Source organism: Heptranchias perlo, chromosome 41 (genome assembly GCF_035084215.1).
Source record: "Heptranchias perlo isolate sHepPer1 chromosome 41, sHepPer1.hap1, whole genome shotgun sequence".
Classification (NCBI taxonomy): domain Eukaryota; kingdom Metazoa; phylum Chordata; class Chondrichthyes; order Hexanchiformes; family Hexanchidae; genus Heptranchias; species Heptranchias perlo.
Window position 1 is genome coordinate 3,177,231 of NC_090365.1, and position 20,283 is coordinate 3,197,513.

General features: G+C 48.5%; 1 protein-coding gene across 1 annotated transcript in view; it reads left to right on the plus strand.

Moving 5' to 3' along the window:
* The first annotated feature begins 7,438 nt into the window (after positions 1 to 7,438).
* LOC137305941 (transcription factor RelB-like) overlaps positions 7,439 to 20,283 on the plus strand; it is a 29,239-nt gene continuing 16,394 nt past the window's right edge. The window contains exons 1-5 of the mRNA XM_067974900.1: positions 7,439 to 7,693; positions 12,701 to 12,736; positions 13,816 to 14,477; positions 17,870 to 18,021; positions 19,501 to 19,592. Of these exons, the coding sequence (XP_067831001.1) occupies positions 7,645 to 7,693; positions 12,701 to 12,736; positions 13,816 to 14,477; positions 17,870 to 18,021; positions 19,501 to 19,592 (991 nt within the window). The 5' untranslated portion in view covers positions 7,439 to 7,644. The remainder of the gene's footprint in view (positions 7,694 to 12,700; positions 12,737 to 13,815; positions 14,478 to 17,869; positions 18,022 to 19,500; positions 19,593 to 20,283) is intronic.

Below are 20,283 nucleotides of genomic sequence, written 5' to 3' on the forward strand. Positions count from 1 at the left end.
GCGCAGGGTAGCTCCATCCTCTTCTTTGAAATAGTGGCTGTGGGATCTTTTACATCCACCTGAACAGGCAGACGAGGCCTCGGTTTAACAGCTCATCTGAAAGACAGCACCTCCAACAGTGCAGCACTCCCTCAGTACTGCACCAGGAGTGTCGCCCTAGATTTTGTGCTCAAGTCTCCGGAGTGGGGCTTGAATCCATGACCTTCTGACTCAGAGGCCCCCCAGGTGAGGTTAATGCACTGCCAAATGCAGAGTAAATCCCCCCTCTACTCTGCCCCAATGATGTGCCTCAGCAACAACCTCAGATTACCATCAGATATGACATTTTTCCCATTCCCCACATCGGCCGTCCTGTGGTCTCTTAGTGCCAATTGGTGTCAGTTTTGTGCTGCAGGCCCAGGCCCAGTAGGAACAGGACTGAGACTGCCCCAACTCAAAACGGGCCCTCATGGCCAGCCAACGCAAGAGACTTCCAGGGGTAATTTTCCAACTTCGCACTTGGGGTTAGGAAGTCCCGGAGTGGGTCTTGAACCCACAACCTTGATGATTTACAAGTGACAATGCTATGAACTGAGCCAAAGTGGCACAAGAGGGGAGTAATTTTGACTTTGGATGACAGTGTAAAACATGTGATATTTGCTTGGCCTCCCCGTTAAACACCTCCCCCGATTTCCATTTCCGTTGACTTCCATTTTACACTATCGTCCAAAGTCAAAATGAGCAGTGAGTGACAGCAAGCTGTTCAACCATGGAGGGAATCACAGTTAAGCCTGATCCTGCCTTCACCTGACATTCGTGCACCTGCAGCTCCTGATGTGTATGACAATACCATGTAGGACAGAGTTTACTAACCAAACCATCAGGGGACAATGCATTTTTAGACAGTAAGGTGAACCACAATGATGATAAATGTTATAAAATATCAAATCGAGTGGGTCCCAAATGTGTAGCTTCCAATTAAAAGAAAGAACTTGCATTTATATAGCGCCTTTCACTATCTCGGGACATCCCAAAACGCTTTACAGCCAATGAGGCACTTTTTGAAGTGTAGTCACTGTTGTAATGTAGAAAACACGGCAGCCAATTTATGCACAGCAAGATCCCACAAACAGCAATGAGATAATGATCAGATAATCAGTTTTAGTTGTTAGATATCAGATTAATGTTGGCCAGGACACCAGAGAGAACTCTCCTGCTCTTCTTCCAATAGTGGGATCTTTTGCGTCCACCCGAGAGGGCAGACGAAGCCTCGGTGTAACATCTCACCTGAAAGACGGCACCTCCGACAGTGTAGCACTCCCTCAGTGCCGGTACTGGAATTGTCGGCCTAGATTATGTGCTCAGGTCTCTGGAGTGGGGGTTGAACCCGCAAACTTCCTACTCAGAGGCGAGAGTGCACCTAAAAGGTGAATTAATATTCCATTAACATGCTACCGATTACAACTCCTCCCATCCCCCCCTCCACAGTCCCAATTATACAATGGAGAGCAGCATGACAGATTGAACATGCATCATGGATACAGCAAAGGCTATGGGCCCCGACAACATCCCGGCTGTAGTGCTGAAGACTTGTGCTCCAGAACTAGCCATGCCTCTAGCCAAACTGTTCCAGTACAGCTACAACACTGGCATCTACCCGACAATGTGGAAAATTGCCCAGGTATGTCCTGTCCACAAAAAGCAGGACAAATCAAATCGGGCCAATTACCGCCCCATCAGTCTACTCTCAATCATCAGCAAAGTGATGGAAGGTGTCGTCGACAGTGCTATCAAGCGGCACTTACTCACCAATAACCTGCTCACTGATGCTCAGTTTGGGTTCCGCCAGGACCACTCGGCTCCTGACCTCATTACAGCCTTGGTCCAAACATGGACAAAAGAGCTGAATTCCAGTGGTGAGGTGAGAGTGACTGCCCTTGACATCAAGGCAGCATTTGACCGAGTGTGGCACCAAGGAGCCCTAGTAAAATTGAAGTCAATGGGAATCAGGGGGAAAACTCTCCAGTGGCTGGAGTCATACCTAACACAAAGGAAGATGGTCGTGGTTGTTGGAGGCCAATCATCTCAGCCCCAGGATATTGCTGCAGGAGTTCCTCAAGGCAGTGTCCTAGGCCCAACCATCTTCAGCTGCTTCATCAATGACCTTTCCTCCATCATAAGGTCAGAAATGGGGATGTTCGCTGATGATTGCACAGTGTTCAGTTCCATTCTCAACCCTTCAGATAATGAAGCAGTCCGAGCCTGCATGCAGCAAGACCTGGACAACATCCAGGCTTGGGCTGATATGTGGCAAGTAACATTCGCGCCAGAAAAGTGCCAGGCAATGACCATCTCCAACAAGAGAGAGTCTAACCATCTCCCCTTGACATTCAACGGCAATACCATCGCCGAATCCCCCACCATCAACATCCTGGGGGTCACCATTGACCAGAAACTTAACTGGACCAGCCATATAAATACTGTGCCTACAAGAGCAGACCAGAGGCTGGGTATTCTGCGGCGAGTGACTCACCTCCTGACTCCCCAAAGCCTTTCCACCATCTACAAGGCACAAGTCAGGAGTGTGATGGAATACTCTCCACTTGCCTGGATGAGTGCAGCTCCAACACTCAAGAAGCTCGACACCATCCAGGACAAAGCAGCCCACTTGATTGGCACCCCATCCAACACCCTAAACATTCACTCCCTTCACCACCGGCACACGGTGGCTGCAGTGTGTACCATCCACAGGATGCACTGCAGCAACCCGCCAAGGCTTCTTCGACAGCACCTCCCAAACCCGCGACCTCTACCGCCTAGAAGGACAACAGCAACAGGTACATGGGAACAACACCACCTGCACGTTCCCCTCCAAGTCACACACCATCCCGACTTGGAAATATATTGCCGTTCCTTCATCGTCGCTGGGTCAAAATCCTGGAACTCCCTTCCTAACAGCACTGTGGGAGAACCGTCACCACACGGACTGCAGCGGTTCAAGAAGGCGGCTCACCACCACCTTCTCAAGGGCAATTAGGGATGGGCAATAAATGCCGGCCTCGCCAGCGACGCCCACATCCCATGAACGAATAATAAAAAAATTGTGTGAATGCTCCAATGCAGTGCATCATGCAATGCGTTAAGCCAGCAGAAGGCATGCATTTATTTACTACTGGGAAACCCAGGTGAAGTGCCAAGGCCAATACTGCAGGGCACCACCAAGGCTGAGGTGAGTAGGGGAAAAGATGAGACCAATCAGGAAGTGATGATTTGGTGTGGTTCCAGGCTTGGGTTTCGTGGCAGGGAAAACTGAGAGGGGGGTTTTGAAAGAATGAGTCACAGTAGGAGATGGTTATCGCATAACGGGCTGACGGGAGGCACGATAAGCACAGCATTCATTGTTTACAAACTCTCATTGCATCCTAGTATCCAATTGCTAGCTATCAAAGATGGATCACAGAGATCAAGCTCGAATCTCCAGTGGAATGACTCCAGTGGTTCAGCTGGTTTAAGCAGTAAGTAGTAATACTGCGCAGAACAGGAAAGTCCCAGGTTCAATTTCTACTGAGTTAGCTGATCTCATGGATTAGAGTTGGGGGGGGGGGGCTACAGTGCCCTTACACTGGGGAGGGGAAAATCTTTAGCCAGGGTTCCTACTCCTGATTGGTATCCAGTGAATTCTGCTGGAAAATGCACATCTTTAAATGCCTCCATGGCCTTGCTGCTCCCCCTCTATGTAACTCTCCCGGAGCTCTTTGTTCCTTTGACTCCAGCCAGCCTCTTGTGTATCCCACCTTCCTTATCCCCCTACCATTGCCGGCCATCCCTTCAGCTACCTACGTTCCCTCCTGAAACCTCTCTGGCTCCCTGTCCCCTTTTAAGACACTTCTTAAAATTTGACCATGCTTTTGATCACCCCTCCGAATCCCTCCATTGGTCTGACGTCCACTCCCCACAGCGCTGTGAAACGCCTTGAGATGTTTTTCTACGTTAGGTAAGTTCAAGTTGTTGTGGATTGTTACATCCTTGGGTTGTTATGCTAAATTTGTTCAGCATCACCATCTACTCCCTTAAGCGGACCTAATGTCCCCTATGAGCAGGAGGATGCCTTTCCTCCCTTTCGGTAAATTTAGTGAGATGAGGGGGTGGAACAGATGAACCCGTGTAAGTAATCTCCTTGACGTCAATAGGTGGATGAATATAGACTTTATCGGACCAAGGCTCAGGCTATAAACCAACCAATTTATTTAAGATTAAACAGGTAAATAAACAGCATTCAGTACAAACAGGATATTTACAGTAATTACAAACTTTATTCTCCTTGAAATGTCAAAACATCTCCTTGTTAGCAGTAACTGCATTTAATTGTTGTGTGCAAATTAACAGCTGCATTTGACCGTTAAACAACAGTGACCAAGTATAAAAGTTATTCATTGCCTGTGAAGATCTTTAGGACATCCCGAGGATACAAAGGGCAGTCCCACTCCAGAGCCTTGAGCACAAAATCCAGGCTGACGCTCCCAGTGCAGTACTGAGGGAGCGCTGCACTGTCGGAGGGCCAGTACTGAGGGAGCGCTGCACTGTCGGAGGGTCAGTACTGAGGGAGTGCTGCACTGTCGGAGGGTCAGTACTGAGGGAGTGCTGCACTGTTGGAGATGCCGTCCTTTGGATGAGACGTTAATCCGAGGCCCCGTCTGCCCTTTCAGGTGGGCGTAAAAGATCCCACGGCCGCTATTTCGAAGAAGAGCAGGGGGAGTTCTTCCCGGTGTCCTGGGCCAATATTTATCCCTCAACCAACATCACTAAAATACTGATTGTCTGGTCGTGATCACATTGCTGTTTGTGGGATCTTGCTGTGCGCAAATTGGATGCCACGTTTCCTACATTACAACAGTGACTACACTTCAAAAATAATTAATTGGCTGTAAAGTGCCTTGGGAAGTCCCGAGGTCGTGAAAGGGGCGATAGAAATGGAAATCTTTCTTTTCTAAGGCACTGGACTAGTAACATAGATAGTTGTGAGTTGAAATCCCATCGTGTGAAATTGAATTTTTAAAAATTTGCTGATTTGTGGGCTCGTACCTGAAAATGACCACGACAGCTGCTGGATTGTTGTAAAAACCCAACTGAACACCAATGTCCTACCTGGTTGGGTCAGATCTGACTCTTAGCCCACACTATCAGACCAGATCTTAATGCTCTCAAGCCAACTAAGGAGAGACAATAAATAGTGTCCATAGCCCAAGAATGATAAAAAGCACAGTTTCTTCTTTTTTTAAAAACGCTGTGCGTACTGAGACTGACAGGGAAATATGGGCGACAAATGGCAGCAGGAAGTCATGTGATGAAACCTCCAGGAATGCGTCCAACCAGAGTTGGCAACCCCAGTGTTGTGGGCTTTTGCAGTAGCGGGGAGTTAAGAGGAGGGGGCCCCCAATGTTCATGGTACCCAATGCTCCAAGAATTCTTAAACGAGGCCCCTGCCTAGTAAGAGTCAATGTCTTTAGGAGAGGAGGGGAGATTCAAGGACTGTAACATTAAATGAGTCAATCAGCTGCGTAAATAAACATCCCAATGCCAAGGGGTCTCCTTATCTACAGTGGCTGAGACAGCAAAAGAACGATGGAGAGAATCCCCAGTGCGTCACCCTTAGTTGTGATATTATTCATTCATTCCGCTATAGTTACTGTTCTACGAAAGAAGGAACTGATTCTACAGTCCGGTGGAGTTCTGGGTTTTGCTTTGGTGTGATTATCTTTTTCTGTTCATGTGAATAGTTGTCAGACTCAAAGTAGGAAACTCCTGTTGACAGATACACGTCAGTCCCACGCTGCCCGTACCTGAACGGCAAAGGATGAGGTGGGCAGAGGCGGGTAATGTGCGTTCCGACGAGACATTGGGAAGGATCTCGGTAGCAAGAGCTTCATAATAGCACATTTTCTTCCCTTCCAATTTTCTCCCCGCCTCTCTTGAAGGCACTGACTTATGGTTTCACTGGGCCAGCTTCCCTCTAGTACCTCAGCCATGGCTCAGTGGGGAGCACTCTCACCTCTAAGTCAGAAGGTCATGGGTTCAAGCTTCCACGCCAAAGACTTGAGCACAAAATCTGGGCTGACGCTTCAGTGCAGTACTGAGCGAGTGCTGCACCATCAGAGGTGCTGCCTTTCAGAGGAGACATTAAACTCAGGGCGGGGGGTGTAAAAGATTCCATGAGCACTATTTCAAAGAAGAGCAGGGGAGTTCTCCCTGTTGTTCTGGCTAATGTTTATCACTCAACCAACATCACTAAAACAGATTATTTGGTCATTTATCGCATTGCTGTCTGTGGGAGCTTGCTGTGTGCAAATTGGCTGCCGCGTTTCCTACATTACAAGAGTGACTGCACGTCAAAAAGTACTTCATTAGCTGTAAAGCGCTTTGGGACGTACTGAGGTTGTGAAAGGCACTATATAAATGCAAGTCTTTCTTTTTTCTTCTACTTCCTTGCTTAACAAACAAAGGCTAAATGCTAACATTACTGCAATACAAAGAGAAATCAATAGCAGTATACCTTTTCTTAATAAAACTATAAGGAGACAGTATCATCAAAGGAAAAACCTAACAAAAGTGCCTCCTTTTTAGAGGGGGCACAACTAATAGAGAACTAAACCGTAAAACAAAGGAACCGTATAAAATTAAATGATATTAGATGTAGTATCCAGTATGCCTTGCGGTGCCCACTCAATAACCAATATAACATTAGTAGACTTCAGGACAGTCTGATTAACCCTTTTCCTATCGCAGCTACAGATTTATTTGAGAGGGTTGTCCTATGAGGAGAGATTGAGTAGAATGGGCCTATACTCTCCGGAGTTTAGAAGAGTGAGAGGTGATCGCTTTGAAACATATAAGATTCTTAGAGGCCTTGACAGGGTAGAAGCTGAGAGGCTGTTTCCCCCGGCTGGAGAAGCTAGAACTTGGGGGCAGATAAGGGGTCGGCCATTTAGGACTGAGATAAGGAGGAATTTCTTCACTCAGGGGGTTGTGAATCTTTGGAATTCTCCACCCCAGAGGGCTGTGGATGCTCAGACATTGAGTATATTCAAGGCTGAGATCGATAGATTTTTGGACTCCAAGGGAATCCAAGGGTTATGGGGATTGTGCGTGAAAGTTGAGTTGAGGTCAAAGATCAGCCTTGATCTTACTGAATGGTGGAGCAGGCTCGAGGGGCCGAATGGCCTACTCCTGCTCCTATTTCTTACGTTCTTACTTGATTGCGGCTGGAATGGGTCTGGGTTTTGGTTCTGATCCAGTCCGGGTTTTATTTTGTTGTGTTAGTTTAGCTCCGATCCGTGTTTTTGGTTGCAAATCCATTCCGGGTTTTCATGTGGGTTGGTGACGGGGGGGGTGGGTCTGGAGCGGCTGCGTCACTCGGCCGCATCACGTGATGGGGAGAGAGGGGGTTTCCCCTCCCCTCGCGCACAGTACGGCCCCGCGCCTCGGGCCAATCAGCGGGCGAGTTCCGGCCGGGAATTTCCAGAGATGTAGCGAAAAAAAAAGAGAAACTGAAATAAACAGAGAGACGCGGGAGAGGGAGAGAGACACCGGCACAGACAGAGAGGTGTACCGACACCGAGAGAGACAGACAGAGGGAGCCAGACAGAGAGGGGTACCGGCACCGCAGGCATGAAGGGCAGGGACCAGGAGCAGCTCTCGGGGCCTCACAGCCCCACAGGTTGGTGTCTCTTCCACCCCACCTTCACCCCTGCGACTATCTGTCTGTCTCCCCCCCCCCCCCACGTCTGTCTTCCCCCCCCCCCACGTCTGTCTCCCCCCCCCCCCCCACGTCTGTCTCCCCCCCCCCCCACGTCTGTCTCCCCCCCCCCCCTCGACTGTCTGTCTCTACCCCCATCCCTGCGACTGTCTGTCTATCCCCCCCCACCCCCCGACTGTCTGTGTGTGTGTCTCTCCCTCCACCCCCGACTGTCTGTCCCTCCATCCCTGCGACTGTCTGTCTATCTGTCTTCCCCCCCCCCCACCCCCCGACTGTCTGTGTGTGTGTGTCTCTCCCTCCACCCCCGACTGTCTGTCTCTGTCTGTCCCTCCATCCCTGCGACTGTCTGTCTATCTGTCTTCCCCCCCCCACCACCCCCCGACTGTCTGTGTGTGTGTGTGTGTCTGTCTCTCCCTCCACCCCCGACTGTCTGTCTCTCTGTCTGTCCCTCCATCCCTGCGACTGTCCCTCCGTCCACACCCCTTCAACTTTCTCTGCGACTGCGTACACGTCTCCCTCGCCCTGCGTCCCCCACCCCTGCGACTGTCTGCCTTCACCCCCCCCCAAAATAGGCGGCGACTGAGAATGTTTGTTCCGGACGGACTAGCCCCAGGACCCACCGCTCAGACTGCGGCGTTGGTCCTTCCCAGCGGAATCTTTCCTCTTTTCATTCCTCTTCCCACCCATTCTGGCGGGGCGGGGCGGGGCAGGAATGCTCCAGTAAAGTCCAGTGACAGTCAATGGAGACTCGACAGAGTGAGAGTGTCAGGGGGGTGATTTATGATCAGAGAGTGATGCAGCTTGCAAAACCCATTGGAAGACACCATAGCTGCACCTTGTATTCTTTTTGAGAGTGAGACGTCTCAGAATAGTTGGGACGTTTATTCCAAAATGAGTGCAGGGCTGTCCAGTTGCAGAGTCGGGTTAAAGGGAGAACAGCACTGATCTTTCTGTCAGCCTCCCTGGATTTTGGGGAACTAACCCCTGAGTTCAGGGAGGGGCGTGTTCCTCTCATTTTTCAATTGTATCGTTCACAGGTGGTCTGAGGCACAACGATGCTGCTAACATGACCTGTGCCATTTAAGGGGCTGCCCTTAATAGGCGAATCGAAGGAATTGTTGCAACCCATGCACCGCTGAAGTCAGAGGGCAGCTGTAACTGTAAATTTTAGGCTGCAAGTCAATTACTGTTTTTTTAAAACCTATTATTTTGCACAGTAGCAAAATGGGAGAATTTGCAAAGTTTACATCTGGACTGTGACGTCTGTTGGACTTCTGGAGCATGACAGACATGTGCTGAATGCAAGACTTTTATTTGTACACTAACAGATCTCCCATGGCAGCACTCATGGGTAGTCTTGAGTCTGCAGCATGGCTGTGAGGCTTAGCTGCTAACCTGGCCTGTGCCTTTAAGACCACTGTTCTAATGGGCAAAACCAGATCACTCTAGCCACTGACAAACTGCCTGAGATCAATCAGGATAGTTGTAACTTTGCAAATTTCAGGCTGCAGATCAATGATTTGTTTTTATAAAAGATTGTTTTGCGTCTGTGACACCATGTTTGTGTGTCTGTGTATTTAGAACGTAGGAGAAATGACAGGAAAGTTCAAAGAAGCAAAGTCCATTGTACTAATGGGGAGGCAATAACTGGACTGTACTCTGGAAATTGCTTTCCCTCTGGCTACTGTGCTTTCTCTTTGCAAAACACTTAAGTTTTCTCAATGGAGAGGGTGGTGGAAGGGCAGTTTTCTTGCTTGCAAATCAAAAATTCTACATGGAACTAGAGGCCCGTTCAGAGAATATGAAAGATGCAGCAGAGTATCGGGTCGACTTCAATGTTGATGATGGACAGATTTCCGTAGGTGACTTAACAGTCATGGACACTGTGTCAGATCTGACAGATTCAGGCTGTCTTAACATGGGGCAGATATCAGTTAAAAGGGGGTTAAAATTAAGTTTCCTGAAGCATTGTAGCGTTGTGAAAAATGTAGTTGCACAATAAGAGACAGACTTCTGATCTGGCTCCTCTTCTCTCCCTGGTGAAGCTAGTCCCCCTTTGAATGAAACACTGTGGTTGGGTTGAGGTGGTGAGTTTGGGTGTGGGAATTGTGGAGATGTTTAGTTGTTTGGGAACAAACTTGTTTGTCATCTGTGCCCTTTTTTGATTTCTCGATTCTTTGCGGTCGATCTACTTACTTAATCTTCAAATCTCTCTCAAAAGGCCTAACTGAGTCAGTCGCCCACAGGATGGTGGGACCCGCCTCCTGGCATTATTTTTAGACCGGGGAGAGCCTTTAGAGCAAGTTGTGTCTACTTCTGAAAGTCTAGAGCGAGAACATGACAGCATCTGCTTCATCATCTGACATGTTAGTCAAATCTCATTCCACTCCAGCCCCTCTGGCTCTTTTGCAAATCATTTTATCGACACTCCCGTGATCCTCGGTTACAAATCCACTGATCTTTGGTGTCCATGTTTTTCTTTCCTCTCGCTTAAACCTCCCCCCTTTCCTGAAGGCGCTGACTCCTTATTGAGGCACGGTTACACAGGCCCCAGCCTCTAGTCTTTCTACTACTAGAAGAGCAAGGGAGTTCTCCTTGTCCAACATTCTTCCCTCAACCAATATCATCAAAAGCAGATTAACTAGCCGTTCTCCTCCTTGCTGCTCGTGTGTAAAATGGTTGCCGCGTCAGCCTGCAGAACAACGCTCACTGCACTTCAAAGTAACCCGTTGAAAGCAAAATGCTTGGAGATTTGATATCATGGCTCATGCTCTCATTCCCCAGCAGTCTTAAGTCTCTTCCAAGCCCCATTGCAGCGATCCCAATGCATCACCTCCACTCCACACTTCTTGTTAGATATTTACGATGTTAGTTTAAATATTTCACTCTTGCATGTTATTTATTTGTAGTGCTGCCAACCCTCCAGGATTGTCCTGGAGTCTCCAGGAATTAAAGATTAATCTCCTGGACACTGCTGCGAGCAAACTCGGGAGAAGAATCATAGGGGCGTTCTTAAAACAAAAAGGTGTTTTCTCATTGAACACTTTTTTTTGTTTCTTAGTTATATATAAAAAAAACTAAAGATGGGAGGGTGGAGAGGGAAAGGCTGTTCGACAGTCGAGTCATCCAATCGGGGTAATGAGTCTATTCACTTTCCAATTGGCTGTGGGAAGGCGGGGCATCGTGGGGATTGACATGTCGGGCGACCAATGGCGGGAGCGGGGCAGTTGGAGGCGGGAGGTCCATGCGATGGAATCTCCAGGAATGCGCCCAACCAGAGTTGGCGACCCCTAACCTGGGAACTGTGTGGCTCAGTGCTGCGCTGTTGTGTCACACTTACCCGCTAAGCCATTGGGACAGTAGGAGATTATTCAGTAGAAGGACACCGCCTGAAGCCATTCACACTCTCCCAGCGATTCACTCTGGGGGCCCCAAATGGTTCAGTCTCTGTGACGTCATCACAACAATGCCAAGAGGTTCAGTCTCATTCTGATGACATCATAGTTCTGAACCAGGAAGCTGTTTGATTCCAAGTTCTCTTGAATTCACAGCTGGCACAAGTGGGAAGGAAGATAGCGTGATTGTATGACAGGAATCTATGTTCTAGGAGTTCCTTTTCCTGGAAAAGCTAGCTCACAAACCTCAGAGCTAACCGCCAGGGAGGAAATGCTCCAGTGTTGGAGGGTGGGGAGGAAAGAGGGGAATTATTGACTCCAGTTTCTGGCAGTGGGGGAAATTAACCTCTTGTTACGGTTGGCGTGGGCTGCAGCTTATTCCCTAGTTTCTCTTCCTGTTCCAGCAGTGTTTAAAGAGTTCCTCCACAGCTTGGCTTGTTCAGACCCTGTCTGAGCTCAGCGCAGAGTGGGCCAGGCACGGTCCAGAGCAGCTCACTGGGCTTCCTCAGGAGGCAGCCCATTCGCTTCTGCTTCTGTACAGTTCCCTGCTTGTTTCGAATACCTGTGGTTGGAGGCCTTGCTTCTTCTGCTGAAGATCACTGGCCTTGTGTATCTGGTGAGGATTTTTGATTTGGGTAAAATCCAATTTGTGTACAGTTGGAGCGTAGGAAGGTCATTGCTGAGAGGACCTCGGGTTTAGCAATGGGTGCAATTCCAGGTGTTACAATATAAGTTGTAAGGAAATTGGGTTTGTTTCTTTTGGGAATAGGGGAGACTTTGAAGTGACACAAGGAAAATTTTCAAGATTTATATGAAGAGTGTTGTGAAAGTGGATCCAGACGAAATGTTCACTGGTGAAGGGTTGAGATACCAGGGAAATCAGGTTAAATGTTACATCGAACCCACAGCAAAGAAACAGGCCATTCAGCCCAACTGGTCAATGCTGGGTATTTATACTCCACACGAAATGTCAGTAAGAAGGGCTGTCGGGGGGAACCTTTACCTAAAGGGCAATACAGAGCCTGTTGCACCTTTTATACCAATCAAGGAAGGGCACTGAGGCGAGCTGTCTGAGATAGTTACAGAGACGATTGGATGCATTTATGGAGAGACAGGAGACTGACTGAGATGAAGGATCAATGAGGCTGAACTGTGGGGGGGAAAAATGGATGGGCTTATTGGGTCTAATGGCCTTCTGCTGCTTAACCACTTGCATAAAAGAAGAGTTTTTAATCATGGCAAAGACTCTCCTCTAGCAGCAGGTTATTCAGCCCCTTGTTCCGTCATTCAATTAGATCATGGCTGATCTGTATCTTAATTCCATTTCCCCACCTTGGTTCCGTAACCCTTAATACCCTTACCTAACAAAAATCCATCAATCTCAGTTTTCCATTTTTCAATTGACCCCCAGCCTCAACAGCTTTTTTGGGGGAGAGAGTTCCAGATTTCCACTCCCCTTTGTGTGAAGAAGTGCTTCCTGACATCACCCCTGACAGAGGCTGTTTATTCGTTCTCATGCTGCGGATGATTTTATAAAGTAATTTATCCTTTTTTTTTCCCTCCAACTCTCCAGGTGCCAGTGGATCCATACAGCCAGACCAGAATTTTGGTAAGTAAAATTACTAAAAATTCTCATCCTTGTTTTCAAATCCCTCGATAGCCTCGTCCCCCCTCCCTATCTCTGTAACCTCCTCCAGCCCAGAACCCTCTGAGATCTCTGCGCTCCCCCAATTCTGGCCTCTTGTGCATCCCCGATTTCCATCGCTCCACCATTGGCGGCCGTGCCTTCAGCTGCCCGGGCCCTAAGCTCTGGAATTCCCTCCCTGAACCTCTCCGTCGTTCTCTCCTCCTTTTAAGATGCTCCTTAAAACCTACCTCTTTAACCAAGCTTTTTGTCACCTGTCCTAACATCTCCTTATGTGGCTCGGTGTCAAATTTTGTTTGATAATCGCTCCTGTGAAGCGCCTTGGGACGTTTCACTACGTTAAAGGTGCTATATAAATGCAAGTTGTTCTTGCTATTGTAAATACACATATAGAGGAATTCCTCATTGGATCAGGAAGAACAAGGCCTCCCCCTCCCCACCCCCGATAGCCCAGCTGGTTAAGTCAGTGAGTCACTGAATCATTTTAGACCAGAAAGTCCCAGTTTCCATTTCCCCTGCCATTGCTGCCGAGTTAACAGATCACAACACCAGAACGACAGGAGTGTGGACTCTTGGCTGATATTCCTCCCCTCCCCGGCCCCCCCCCCCGGTCCAGGAACATTGAGACCAATTGTAACATCCCAACAGCCAACCCTCTTCTCTCCCTCTCTTTTTCCCCCCCCCCCCCCCCCCCCCCCGTCACCCCTTCAGATGGGATCAACTATGCCGGGCTTTTTGGAAAAAGGAAAATTGCATCTGATTAGCCTGTAAGTAGATTGATGGCACCCAGTAGGTGGTTTCTGCAATGAGCCTCATGGTGGTCTATCTGCTTTCAGGACAAGATCCCTCCATATATTTCCCCCCCCCCCCCCCCCCCCCCACCCAGGGCACTGAGGCTAATTGCAGCTTCTCCAGACTCACCTCAGACCCATGTACTCAACGCAGACCAGAGATAGGTCCAGGGCCTCAATGGTCATCCATTAACTGCAGAGGCGTCAAGTGGCTCCTGTTGAGATGCTTATGTTTTTTTTCTTCTTTTTCAGATCTGAACATATTAAGTGAATTTATCTTGAGGGAGCTTGAAGAGGGAGGAAACAACAGCGTACAGCCCTACGATTTCACTGATCCTCAAATAGGGGAGATCAGGAATCAACTCATGGACCAGATACCTGGATGGGCAATGGCCCCTGCAGAACTAATGCAAATGGGCACTGGGTCGCCTCAGCTGGTCAACATGGGCACTGGGTCGCCTCAGCTGGTCAACAGGGGCACTGGCTCACAGCTGGTCAACAGGGGCACTGGCTCACAGCTGTTGGGCACGGGGTCACCTCAGCTGGTCAGCAGGGGCACGGGGTCGCCTCAGCTGGTCAGCAGGGGCACGGGGTCGCCTCAGCTGGTCAGCAGGGGCACGGGGTCACCTCAGCTGGTCAGCAGGGGCACGGGGTCACCTCAGCTGGTCGGCAAGGGCAACAATTCATCCGACACGAAAAGAAAAGCCACCAGCGCAGCCCGGATGGGGAGAAGCACCAATTTGTCCCGGTCGATCCCAAACGTTTTGACCAAGGGGGAGGAGCCCAGACTGGTCATAACGGAGCAGCCAAAGCAGCGAGGAATGCGGTTTCGCTATGAGTGTGAGGGTCGGTCGGCCGGCAGCATCCCCGGGGAGCACACCACGGAGCACAACAAAACCCTCCCTACCATCCAGGTGAGTTCCATGTTGTCTTAAGGAAGGGTGGCATTGTCAGTCCTACATGGTGTGCTCTATGTGAGTTAACTGAAACTCGTGCTGAGCCCAACTGCCTGAGGTCGCTGTACTAAGAAACCTCCTGTAGAATTAGTGGCACCAACAGTGCTGATCACTGTCAACTAACAGGAAAAAGAATCATCATTGACTATAACTTTTTATTTTTGGCACTAATAAATAACGTAAACTTGGAGTACTATGCACAGTTCTGGTACTATTATAAAAAGGATATAAAGGCATTGAAGAGGGTACCAAAAAGATTTACAAAGATGATACCAGAACTGAGAATGATTGAACAGGCTGGAGCTCTCTTTTTTTTTAAAAAAGACTGAGGTGACCTAATTAATAGCGGTCTTTAAGATTATGAAAGGATAGACATAGAGAAGATGTTTCCACTTGTGGGGGAGTCCAAAACTGGGGGTCATCAATATAAGATAGTCACCAATAAATCCAATAGGGAATTCTGGAGAAACTTCTTTACCCAGAGAGTGGTGAGAATGTGGAACTCGCTCCCACATGGAGTAGTTGAGGCGAATATCAGAGGCGTTTAAGGGGAAGTTAGATAAGTACACAAGGGAGAACAGAATAGAAGGATAAGGTGATGGGGTTCAATGAGGGAGGGAGGAAGCTCAGACCAGTTGGGCCGTTATAGCCTGTTTCTGTGCTGTAAATCATATGTAATTCTATGTATCCCAGTCCAACTGGTTCAGTAACCCATCACAGTCAGCACAGAGCTGGGATCCTGCTATGTGTGACTCAGTTCCATACCATGAGATACATTCACCCAAGACCTCAGAGCAGATGGCTTTTGAATTGATATTTTTCCCACGCTTGTCCACATGGTTTCATTTCATAGAATCTTACAGCACAGGCGGCCATTCGGCCCATCGTGCCTGTGTCGGCTCTTTGAAAGAGCTATCCAATTAGTCCCACTCCCCTCGCTCTTTCCCCATAACACTGCAAATTTTTTTCCTTTTCAAGTATATATGCAATTCCTATTTGAAAGTTAATATTGAATCTTGCAGGCAGTGCATTCTAGAACTTAATAACTTGCTACTTTAAAAAAAAAATAATTCTCCTCATCTCCCCTCTGGTTCTTTTGCCAATTATCTTAAATCTGTGTCCTCTGGTTACTGACCCTCCTGCCACTGGAAACCATTTCTCTTTATTTAGTCCATTGGGTCTGGTACTGCACGGGTTAGATACAGAGTAAAGCTCCCTCTACACTGTCCCATCAAACACTCCCAGGGCAGGTACAGGGTTAGATACAGAGTAAAGCTCCCTCTACACTGTCCCATCAAACACTCCCAGGGCAGGTACAGGGTTAGATACAGAGTAAAGCTCCCTCTACACTGTCCCATCAAACACTCCCAGGGCAGGTACAGCACGGGTTAGATACAGAGTAAAGCTCCCTCTACACTGTCCCATCAAACACTCCCAGGGCAGGTACAGGGTTAGATACAGAGTAAAGCTCCCTCTACACTGTCCCATCAAGCATTCACTCAGGTCAGTTACAATGATTGGACGCAAAGTAAAGTTTTCTGTACTCTATCCCTTATTTACTCTATCAAAACCCCTCATTAATTCGATTCTGATTACAAGGAGGAACAAAGGTGAAAGTGAAGGAGTGCAATGAGTGCGAAAAGCAACAAAAGCTCTTATTGGAGATAGGTTGGGTAAAGCTCATTAAAACCTTCCGCATAACCAAATCATCGGATTTTGAAATATTTTTTGCGGGTGACTATTTTTGTTGCTTTTTTTTTGGAGTGGAATTCTCGGGGGAATTTTTGTTGGGAGTTTGAGCCACGACCGTAGGTAAATTCCCACGGTCACTGGGTGGGGCCTGAGAGAGGGAGATTTTGTGGGGGATTCCATCACACCTGCCAATGGATTTTTTTTTTTGTTAAAAGCATTTTGAATTACCCTTCTGCCTGTGGTGACGTACAGGACGTTGCTGCTTAAAAGAATTGCGTGCCAGGTATGGACCAAAAGCAAGAACTTGCATTTATATAGCACCTTTCACAACCTCAGGACATCCCAAAGCGCTTTACAGCCTTGAAGTGCTTTTTGAAGCGTAGACACTGTTGTAATGTAGGAAACACGACAGCCAATTTGCGCACAGCAAGATCCCACAAACAGCGATGTGATAACGACCAGATCATCTGTCTTTAGTGATGTTGGTTGAGGGACAAATATTAGCCCAGGACACGAGAGAACCCCCCTGCTCTTCTTCGAAATAGTGCTGTGGGATCTTTTACGTCCACCCGAGAGGGCAGGCGAAGCTTTAGCTCGATGCCTTATCTGAAGGACGGCACCTCCGACAGTGCAGCACTCCCTCAGTACTGCACTAGGTGTATCAGCCTGGAATTTGTGCTCGGGTCTCTAGAGTGGAGCTTGAACCCATGACCTTCTGACTCAGAGGCGAAAGTGCTACCCACTGAGACCTTTGCTGGTTTGAAGTGGGGGTGGGGGGTTGGAAGGTGGTCTACGATAATTTCGTTCACAATTTTGAAAGACCCAGAGCTCACAAGCACAGGTGACGAACGTTTACAGTTGAAGTACGAATGAATGTAACTCGCACTTGGCGGCCCGGTTTGGCACTGAGCCGTCCAGACTGGGTTCCATCACCGGCGGGTACCCAGTTAACCAGGGTGGCTGTCGGTGGACTGCAATTGGTCTCGGTGCCCTCTGGGCTAGGGAGCGAGAATGTTATCCAGGATTTCCCTCTCCTCATTGTTGTCCAGTGACAGGCGAGGACGAGATTGAGTTCAGCTCTGATGCACCCCTTGGTCGAGCAGCCTGCTAACTCTCCCTTGTCTGGGGTTGTACGTTGGAAAAAGGCCATTTGGGCGGGCACCAGAGAGGGGCAGTTGGCGCCTACGAAAGCGGATAGAGCCCGGGTCGTCCAGAGCGGAGATTGGAAACGAGAGGGGAGGGGGGGGGGGGGAAAAGATCCCTGCAGGTTTTCAGTTGGGGACAGGAGAGTAAATTGAAAATGAGGGAACATCCAAATAAATATACCTCCCAGTGATGGGAGCTCCTCCGACTTTACAGGCAAATATGCAGGAATCACACGGGCAGGGAATGCTAGAGCCCTACAACCTCCCATCTCTTCCGGGTCGCAGCAGTAAATCGGAGTTCCCCTGTGTTGGACTGAACCCCGAAACCTTTCCCCCCCCCAATTCGGGCCCATACCTGGCAGCAACATAACCCCATAACTTGGGTGTGTTTTTTTTTAAAAAAGAGAATCAATTCCTCTAATGGGGATAGTTTCGACTTACACATCCAATCGAATGGTGGGAACAAACCGTCTGGGGCAGTGCTGAATTGGAACGTTTTTCCCTTCCGTCCAGATTCGGAATTGGCAAGGTGAGGTCAAAGTCATCGTTTCCTTGGTGACCAAAGATGAGCCGTACAAGCCCCACCCGCACAGTCTTGTGGGTAAAGATTGCCAAAATGGAATTTGCGAAGTGACCGTTAGTCCCAAATGCAACATGAAAGTCAGGTAAGCAATGGGTTTCTGTAGTCAAGTGTGCGTGTTGTTCATGGTAAAGGGCTGCACTGTAAGTTAATGGCTTATTCGTGATAAGGGATCGCGCTGTGCTTGCATATGTATTTAATTTTGAAGGATGCACTGCGGGAATGTGCGTTCGTGATGTAACCGCCCCATCCCACGGCCATGTAATCTCCGGGGAGAGGCAATAAAAAGGGAAAACCCCGGGACCAAAGGAGGAAAAAATATCTGGAAAATTCCTCTCCGACCCAACCCCCCTCAGGCGATCAAAACCAGTCCAGGAGATCACAAGGACCAAGCGTTATCTGTTAATCCACTTATCTTCTATATGGTGTGATCTCTGCCCTCGTCAGGAACCGGGTCCAGCTCCCTCTTGAAGGCAGAGTGTCAGCACCCACCTCACCAACACAACGCCCAAAGTGGAATCGCCCAACATCCAGTCTATTCTCACTCTTCCATAGTTTAAACTCATGTCTCCTGCTCCTCCCCAACCTGTCACACTGGAATAATCTAATCAATAGGCCGCAGTCCAGCCCTTTCATTATTTTATAAAACTCTATCCAGTACAATGCAGCTTTCAATCCCAAAAAACAGAGGTGAAAGAGCAGTGCGCTAATCTTAGTGTTAATCTTTGCCCCCCGCCCCCCCCCACCATGGTTTTCAACCCCGGTAGATGACCTGCACTGGCCTTTTACCTTACATCGCATGTACAGCAATGGAACAGGCCATTCGGCCCAACTGGTCTATCCTGGTGTTTATGCTCCACACAAGTCTCCTCCCACCCCACTTCATCTCACCCTATCGGCATATCCTTCTATTCCTTTCTCCCTCATCTGTTTATCCAGCTTCCTCTTAAATGCATCTACACTATTCACCTCAACTACTCCTTGTGGGAGCGAGTTCCACATTCTCACCACTCTCTGGGTAAAGAAGTTTCTCCTGAATTCCCGATTGGATTTGTTAGTGATTATTTTATATTTATGACCTCTAGTTCTGGTCTCTCCCACAAGTGGAAACACTTTCTCTATCAAGCCCCTTCGTTACCTTAAAGACCTCCTATCAGGTCACCCCTCAGCTTTTTTTCCTAGAGAAAAGAGCTCCATCCTGTAATAAGAAATACTCTGCCCACACCAACCCACGTGGCAAGGCCACATTTATTGGTAGCAAGCTCCCTACTTGCTGGCCATGGAGTCAACTGTGTAGTGTGAGAGTGGAGTCTTGTGTAGGCCAGACCGGGGCATGGTGACCAGTTCCCTTCTCCGAAGGATATTGGTGAACCAGTTGGGTTTTTTAACCACAGCCCAGCAGCTTTCGTGGCCATTTTACTGCAAATGGTTTGAATTTAATTTCACAGCGTGCTACGGCGGGATTTGAACTCGTGATCCATGGCCTGATAGTCCAGCCCTGCAGTTGTGGTCGTTATTCCTGCCCCACACTCGCTGTTCATGCTGCTCCTCCTCTTTCTTTCAGTTTTGCTAATCTGGGCATTCAGTGCATGAAGAAGAAAGAAATTGTCAAGGCCCTTGAACTGCGCCTGAAGCTCGGGATCGACCCCTTCAATGGTGAGACGGTGTTTACCAGCTTATTGTTTGACAATAACAATTTTTGTTGAATCCATTTCCTTCCTCTTTTTCCCCCCCCCCCTCCCCCCAAACTCTCTGGGCTATTGTTTCATATATCATTGTTTCTGATATCTCGCCCAATAATGATCATCCTTGGACGAGCCAAAACGGTTAAAGTGGGCAGGATGTTCGACTGTGGAGGGCATCACGACCAAGTTCTATCCCGTCCTCACTAGTCTGAGCACAAGGAGTCACTGGATTAGGGTTGCCAACTCTGGTTGGATGTATTCCTGGAGGTTTCATCCCGCCTCCAACTGCCCCACCCGGTCAAACAGCCTTTCTGCCCTCCTCCTCCTCCCGCCTCCCCCAAATCTCTCATTTTTATAACTTTTATAAACGAAAGTGTTCAAAGAAAATGGGGGGGAAAAATCCCTGTGGATTTATTGGGCGAGATATCAGAAACGATGATATCCCTGTGGATTTTTCTCCCTCCTGGGTGTTGCTCACGGCAGTATGCGGAAGATTAAATTTTTAATTCCTGGAGACTCCCAGGACAATCCTGGAGGATTTGTCAATGCTTATACTGGATAGCAATCAGTAGCGGAAACCTTGGGTGACTTTCCCCCCCCAACCAACGGCCTGTAATCCTTTCGTGTGCTGAGGGCCTAGCTGCTTGAGATCAACACCGACT